At 44.9% G+C, this 8,650-nt stretch overlaps 1 protein-coding gene across 1 annotated transcript; it reads right to left on the bottom strand.

The window, feature by feature from the left end:
* Positions 1-3,143: 3,143 nt before the first annotated feature.
* Positions 3,144-4,709, bottom strand: LOC110881870. Its single transcript, XM_022130017.1, has one exon. The coding sequence runs from the start codon at positions 4,707-4,709 to the stop codon at positions 3,144-3,146; it is 1,566 nt and encodes a 521-aa protein (XP_021985709.1).
* Positions 4,710-8,650: the final 3,941 nt, after the last annotated feature.

Raw genomic sequence — 8,650 nt, 5'->3', positions numbered from 1 at the left:
ACCTCGGTGTTCCGTTCTCCTATCTCATCAACTCGTCATACTTGGATAATCGGAAGACTATGCAATTTTGTGAGTATACTCGCAACCCCCTTTTTATGTTTACCACTTTTTGGGGTGTAACATGTTTTTACTATTAAATTACACTTAAACTTATTCTTTATGCAATGCACAAAACAATCCTTATACATGAATACTATGTCATGATACTTGATGCTTACGTGGACCATACTTATGTGATATGTTTTAGTCATTAGCTCTCACGAGCCTCCCTTCGACATGTATAGCGCTATAGGAGTAACGCACCGCCCCCCTTAAACTTGGGTCATGTTGAATTAATTAAACTTTCTTGCGTAAACAGAGGTTGGCTAGAAATATTGCATGCCACGCTAGGTTGATCTCGTATAGACTAAGTTGCCATGTGGATTCGTTTTAAACTTTTATACTTATACTTATGCTTAAACTTGTATACTCGCCTTTGCTTTTGCATTGAATTATTTTAAACATGTTACAGGTTGATGAGGACGATGCTAAGAAATGAAGTAGCGTTGATGCCTAGATACACATATAGACGTTAGGGTTTAATATGTTGTATCAATTTTGTTATGTTGTTATGTTTCTTTTTGTTAAACTTATTGTATTTGAATTCCTTGTAATGTTGACAATTTGTCTTATGAAATGAAATCAGATTATTTAAATACTTGTCACAATTATTAGCGTTATGATGTCTCGAGCAATCTTCACACTTCGTCTCATCCCGATGTTTCCGCCATTGGTTGGGGTGTGACAATAACAACAAGCATTCATTTAATCACGTAATACATGCGAATTGTTTAGCGTTCAAATAGTTTGAGTAGTGTGATCGATTGTGTTTTGAAATAAGTAACGTATGTAACACCCAAAAGTGCTAAAAGCAAAAAGGGATCGAGTATACTCACAGCGATTGATTGATGGATTGAAGGGAGCGCTTGAGAGTAGGGTTAGCCTGAATAGTTCGATAGCATAACGATGAGTACACGTAAAATGGAAACAAGTGATGTTGGGTCGGATAGCCTGGTCGATCGGACGGTAGGTCCGATCGGACGGCTTGACCGTTCGGTGAACCACTCCGTTCAGACAGTCTGTCCGGTTGGTTGGTTAGGCCGATCGGATGGACTGTTCGAGTGGATTGTTTCTTCCTTTAGATAGGATGTGTTTGTGTATGATGGTTTGTACTTTTGAGGTTTTCGTTGTAGTATTTGAGAACATTGAAGTGTTCTTACCTTTCAGGTCGATCGATCGAACAGGCCGTTCGATCGGTCGGTTTAACCGATCGTTTAGTCACTTCGACAGCCTAACCGTTCGATCAGCATCCTGACCTGGTCGGCCTATTCGTCTAACACTTGGCTGTTCTAATTATTTGACGTTATATCGAGGTAGTTTGACAACGAGCTGAACTATGAAACTTTCGTTCTTACTTGTTCCTCCTGTTCGGACAGGAATCACCCAAGTCCGGCCGGTGAACTGTTCGGAACGGTAGTTTGATGTTTAACCCGAAGTCGGTGAACCTCGTAGATAGAATCCGAATCTTGAACCACTCATCCATTAGAATGATTGGTGAGTCGGCTTAAGCTCCGTTTCTACCGGTTTGAAGGCATTGAGTGTAAAAGAGTTGAAAGAAAGTTGGAAATCCTTCTTTCAATTCTTCACACTATGTAAATGTTCAGATCTGTGATAGATCTTAGTTTGTTTATGTGGAAATCAGTTAGATCCAAGCTATTCATGGTGGAACAACGCCAAAACATGATGTTCTTGAAGAACACATGATGACATCATCCTAGAATGCTTAGATCTTGATGATTTCACAGTTAGAAATCAAGATTTGAAAGATAGAAAGGTGTAGGAGTGTGTATTGATCAAGAAAGTACAAGATTTAGGATGAAAACTTACCGGAATCGGAAGAAATCTGAGAAAAGAAGGGGAGCACGAGCTGGTCGGTCAAAGAGTTTCCAAAAGTGGAAAGAATGACAATGACAGCCCTATTTATAGGCTTCCCAAAGAGGAAAGGGCTGGCCGATCGGCCAGGCATCCCGATCGGACAGCCTGCTCGATCGGACAGTTCGTCCGATCGGCTGGGCTGTTCGATCGGCTGACAGCCTGATCGATCAACAGCCTGGTTCGAACGTTCGGTGCGACGATTTCTGATATTTCGATTTCGATTGATGGCGATACGGGTACGATAGAGTTTCCTATTCAAATTACTTTCAGTCCCAATCACTATATCTAACATACAATCATCTATATCTCGCATAATCATTTTTCCACCATTTGTCACAACTTGTTTTCGATTGAGTTTGATTTGAGTTTCGAGTTTCGTTTCGATTGATCACCACACATACATAAAGTAAACATGCACAAGTAACACATAAGGCACACACACACGTATAACAACCAAAGTTTGCGTAATTCGAGATTCGAGTTCGATGATGGTTCGATCGGTTTGATTGTTGATTAGTTAACTTTATCGCATTGTTACTTCCTACTATTCACAGTCATAAATCCTTCGCGTCGATTAAACATTCGGTTAGTTCGATTCTTGATGGACAACACTTACTCCACATAATACAATTAAAACATAAAATAGACTATTTATAGTCAAAGAAGTCAACTTGACTTTGACTTTGACTTTGACTTTCGAAAACACGGGGTGTTACATGTCAAGCGCGGTGAGGGGAGTCCAACTTCAGTTGGGATAACTGCCTCCGAGCCGTATACTAGGCTAAAAGGAGTTTCGCCAGTGCTTGTCTTCGGCATGGTTCGATGAGCCCACAGGATGCTTGGGAGCTCATCTACCCAGCTTCTTCTCTTTGTGCCCAGTCGGGGTTTTATCCCCTCGATGATACTTTTGTTAACACTTTCCACCTGACCATTGCCTTGAGGATGCGCAACGGAGGAGAAAGTGTGCTCAATCTTCATTTCCTTCAACCAATTATGAAGATCTTCTGAAGCAAAATTGGTACCGTTATCTGTGACGATTTTTAGTGGGAGACCAAATCTGCAAATAATGTGTTCCCAGATAAACTTGCGCACCATCATTGCAGTAGTCGAGGCGAGAGCTTTGGCCTCCACCCACTTAGTAAAATAATCAACGGCCATGATTATGAACTTCACGGCTCCTGTAGCGTCAGGGAAAGGTCCCACCATATCAATTCCCCACTGCTGGGGGGCCAAGTAGTGGATACAGGGATGCGATCATTCTTCGGGCGCAGGGTCTTTGGGGAGTGTCTTTGACATGAGTCACATTTGCTCAACTCCCTTAAAGCATCGACATGCATCCCAGGCCAGTAATAACTAGCATTCATAATCTTCGTGACAACCATGCGTGGTCCTGCATGGATGCCACAGATCCCTTCGTGAATCTCTTTGATCAAGTAATTTGCATCTTGGGGGTCCAAACAGTGCAATAAGGGCCCCAAGTAGGACTTTCGGTATAAAATACCACCATTCATTTCGTAATGCAGGGCCTTGTTCTGAATCTTCCTTGCCTCTGCTTTGCTCTCTGGGAGTATTCCTTCTTGCAGATATTGAATTATAGGGGTCATCCAACCTACTTCGATTACATTTACCTGGCGCAGCAGGACTGATGGATTCTTGAGCACTTCAATCCTTACATCTTTGGCTAGATGTTGAAAGGAAGTTGAAGCGAGCTTGCTCAAGGCGTCTGCTGGTTTGTTTTCAGAGCGATTGATGTGAACTACCTTGTATGAATTGAAGCGTTGAAGTAACTCTTTCGCCTGATCCAAATACAGGGCCATGACCTCGCCCTTTGCATCATAAATTCCATTGATTTGACTGGCGATCAGTAGCGAATCAACACGCGCTTGTAGATTTTGAGCTCCCATTTTTATGGCGAGGCGCAAGCCTGCCAGGAATGCCTCATATTCTGCCTCATTGTTGGTGTTCTTGAAATCCAACTTGATGGCGTATGTAAATTCATGCTTCTCGGGGCTCACTAGGCGCAACCCTGCTCCTGCGCCGTCCTCATTTGATGCCCCATCAGTGTACAGTAACCACAGCTCGTTAGATGTGTCTTTTGCGGGAGTCTCAACAATCTCACAATCTTTGATTTTTTCCACTGGGACTTCCGTGACGAAGTCTGCTAAAACTTGACCCTTGATGGCTGGGCGCAGCCTGTACAAGATGTTGTGGCCCCCCAGCTCGATCGCCCACTTTGCTAACCGCACAGACGTCCCTGGTTTTTGCAATATTGTGCCGATGTGAAAGTTGGTAAGTACTGTGATTACGTGCCCTGTAAAGTATCTGCGCAGCCTTCTAGAAGCATGAAGCAGCGCCAGTACCAACTTTTCCATTGTTGAATATCTCGTTTCTGGATCAGTAAGCACCCTACCGACATAATAAATTGGAGTTTGAACTCCAATTCTTTCTACCATCAATACCGACCCTACTGCCTTATCCGAGGAAGATAAGTACAGTATGAGTGGTTCCTTCTCGTACGGCGCGGTCAGGGTAGGGAGCTTTATCAAACATTTTTTCATCTGCTGGAATGCGGCTTCTGCCTCGGGTGTCCACTTAAATTCTTGTTTCTTTACGCAGTTGCGCAGGGTGCTGATAAAAGGATATGACTTTGCAGCGTGATTTGATAGGAAACGGTTTAGCGCGGCTAAACGGCCGGCTAATCGTTGCATCTCCTTGATTGTTTTTGGTGACGGCATTCATTCTATTGCTTGAACCTTCTCTGGGTTTACCTTAAAACCGCCGTTTGTGACTATGAAGCCCAAAAACTTCCCTTCTTCCATACCAAAGGAACATTTGGCAGGATTCAACTTCATGTTCACACTTCTCAACGAGTTGAATGTTTTCTCAATATCCTTTAGCATTTGGTCCTCTTTGGGACTCTTGATTACCAGATCATCGATGTAGACTTCGATGTGTTTCCCAATATCATCCACGAAGATTTTATCCATCAGGCGCTGGTATGTCGCGTCGGCATTCTTGAGTCCGAACGGCATCTTTGTATAACAGAAGATGCCTAGATCGGTTCTGAAAGTTGTCTTTTCTTCATCTTCGAGTTTCATTCGAACCTGGTGGTACCCCTTGTAAATATCTAGAAAGCATTTCCATCTGTACGGTGTGAGAGAGAGTCTATCATTTTATCGATCTCAGGCAAAGAGTAGCAGTCTTTGGGACATGCCTTGTTGAGATCGGTATAATCGACGCACATTCTCCATCCTCCATTTGACTTCTCCACCATTACGGGGTTTGCCACCCAACTCTGATAGCGCACCTCTCGAAGGATTCCTGCTTTTAAGAGCTCACATATTTTCTCGTTCATTGCTTTGGTCTTATCCGCTCCTAAACTGCGCCTTCTTTGTACTTTTGGTTCAACGGAGAGATATGTGTTTAGACAATGCTCTGTAACGTCGCGCGGGACACCGGTCATGTCTGCAGGAGTCCAGGCGAAAATATCCATGTTTCTGAACAAGAGCTGTTTGAGGTGCGTTCTGATGTTCGGCGAGATAGCGTGGCCTATCGTCACCGTTTGTTCAGGGTATTTGCGATTTCAGACCCATTTTTCTGGCTCTGTCGTGGAAACCTTTGCTACTTTGGTTGGGCGCATATAGTCTGTTGACATCACTTCCTTTTTTGCATAGATAATTGCCACCCCCGTCTCGGTTGGGAACCCGATTGCTGAGTGAGGGGTGGAAGTTACCATGTTGAGCTCTCCTTGGGTTTCTTCTAATCAAAACATCATGCCTTGATTTGACAGGCATTACGATGAAGTTGACCATTGTTGTTCTTGAGTGCTTCCCGTATGAAAGCGTGAGGGGGAAGCTGATTTGGCCTAGTGGGAAGACCATCTCGTTCAGAATCCTGACAAAGGGTAATCGTCTGGCTCAAGTCTTGCTTTATCTTCATTGTCGAATTGATTAAAGCATTGGTCATAGATGATATCTGTTGTACTCCCTGGGTCAACGAATACGTATTCGGTCTCGTAATGGACGATAATGCCGGTAATGACGACGAGGCGCGTTGCGCGTGGACCCCCGCGCACTACCGGGAAAATGACCTGTTGCTCTTGCCATGCTGGTTCGAAAGGTCATTTGCCTTTATCTCTCGCGCAATATCTTGGTCCGTTGACCATATGTGTTTCCAGGTGTCTGAGTTTTTTGTCTCTTCCATCATCGTTGCGCTGAATCTGACGTGTCTCTTTGCGCACGTTCTTTACTAGATGACCCAGTTTCCCACTTTTCAAAGCTTTCTCAATTTCTTGTCTCAAGCTGATGCAGTCATCTGTTAGATGGCCTGTATCTTTATGGAAGTCACAGTACAGGTTGGGGTCTTGCCCCTTCTTGTTGGTCATAGGCCTTGGCGCCTTGAAATCGTGGTTCTCCGTCATGAGCACCTCTTTAGGTGTCTTTATTAGCGGAGTCCAGTGCTTTTCTCGATTTTCATTCCTGACTGCCTTCCTATACCCAATGCGATCGATAGTGTCTCGCGCGTCTTCCTTGTAGCGAGATCGTTCTTCATGACGAGGTCGTTCGTCATAACTGCTGGAGTGATTGGCTTTCCACCCAGGGTTTCTGACTTTGTTTCGTCTGCTGTTATCGCGCGAGCTTCCCTTAGAAAATCCATCCTCGGTATAAGAGTTTTTATTGCCAGCCAGTGACTCTTAAGTCTGCGCGACTATCTTTGTGGCTTCCATGAGCTTATCCCACTCTTTGGGCATTCCATCTTTTCCTATGATAGTCCTGATAAGGCTATCACAGCGAATGGCTTTCTTGAAGTGAGCGCGCATGAGTTGCTCACTTACACCACCAATTTCCAGACAATCTTTGTTAAAGCGAGTGATGAAATCTTCTAAACCTTTGTTCTCTCTGTGCCAAATACCCGTTACCTCAGCTGTGTCGCGCTAGTAACGTCTCTGTTGACTAAAGTGGTTCAAAAACTGTGTTCTGAAATCAACCCATGACTTGATCTTTCCTGGTGGGAGGCTGTCAAACCAAGCGCGAGCAGCTCCCGTGAAAGTTTGGATAAACAAATGACACCACATGGGCATATTCCATCCTCCCATGTAACCAGCGCTTGTGAATACTCTGACATGATCATTAGGATCAGTCAGCCCATTAAACTTTCCAACCGTTGGAGGCAATTTTTCTTTTGACAATGGCGCCAGAGCGATCTTTGGGATGAACTTTGAGTGTTCTGTAGCTTCAGCTGGTCGATAGGCGACGCGAAAGTCTCGCTCTGTCTCTTCGCTGTATCCAACGTGCTGCCTTAGCCTATAGTATTCATGATTCCTTTGTAAGCGATTGAAAACTGAGGAACCCTCATCATCTTGCCATGTTGGGTCATTTGGGTCTGTATCATCCCACTCGTTGTTTATGTTGCGCGGCGTGAGCCGGCTATGAACTGGTCCTCTCTGGACATTAGACGGATAGTCATAATAGCTTTCTGTTTCTCCCCGTGTATCGCGTGTGTCATGCACGCTTGGTCTTCTCTAGGGAGGAGGCCTGTTGATTCTTCCTTGGAGATTTTGCTGTGGGGGTATTTGGTGCGCCCCCTGACTCTGGCCCTGAGGTGTAACCAAGGACGGTTCTGCCGTTAAAACTGCTTGCTGTGCGCTCAAAGATTGATACGCCGCATTGATGGTGGCAATTTGCTTGGCGTACCACGAGGCCGGAGTTTCGCCTTCGGGTAGCCCTAGTAGCGCCGAAATATTCTGAGGTGGAACTGGATTCGAGGGTCCAGCACCATTGTTTCTAGGGGTTACCGTCTGAGTGATGCGAGTGATGCTCGCGCGGGGTCCCCCAGTGTTGACTACTTCGATTTCACCGATTTCTTCCATCTGTTGGGCTTGGACGTTTTGATTGTCTTTCCCCAACACTGCATTGGAGTTTGCTCCAAAACCAAACTCATGACCGTTTCCTTGACCCGCCATGATCGAAGGAAAAAACAACGAAAGCTCAGAAAAAAGAAGATGAAGATGATTTTGTAGAATACCGGTGGGCGCCAATGAAGAAACACGTAACTAATTTGATTGTTAATTAGTTTGGTTTATGTTTCAACCATAAGGGTTAATCTTCTTTGGTTTCCTGAGCTCCTTAATGAGCGGATGATCCTGCAAAACAGAAACACCGTTAGCTCGTTAAGAGGGGAATATGGGGGTTTCCCTCTTAACCAGACTCCGGCGTGAGAATAAGTATCTGCTTTGAGGAGATTAAAGTGAGTAAAGAGTGAGTGTAGAGGGAATAGAATGGTTTAACCTGTGAACTAAGGTCTCTATTTATAGCCGGAGAGGTGTAGAGGATGTGGGCTGATGGGCCTTGGGCCGGAAGGCGACAACGTAGCGGATATGCTCCTTGTCTCACTGGTATCGACGGTTAGTGGCTTCTAGAAGCTCTCCGGTGCTGACGCACCGTGATTGGAGCCACGTGTCACTGTTGTCGGCCTCGTTGTCCCTCTGCTACCAGCAGGTAAGTGGAGATCGTGGGGCATGTATCTCTGCCTTGTGATTGGTGCCACGTAAGCGTCCTTGAGTACTTTTTATCTCATGTACATCAGATGATCGTGGAGCACGATTGGGCAGAGCCTGGAGGATGCGGATTGGCTCTTTTCATCTGCCACTTGTACCTTGTGTACCTTCTGAAGTGGT

Source organism: Helianthus annuus, chromosome 10 (assembly GCF_002127325.2).
Source record: "Helianthus annuus cultivar XRQ/B chromosome 10, HanXRQr2.0-SUNRISE, whole genome shotgun sequence".
Taxonomy (NCBI): Eukaryota; Viridiplantae; Streptophyta; class Magnoliopsida; order Asterales; family Asteraceae; genus Helianthus; species Helianthus annuus.
Note: the sequence above shows the minus strand (reverse complement) of the source record. Positions and strands in the feature narration are given on the sequence as shown.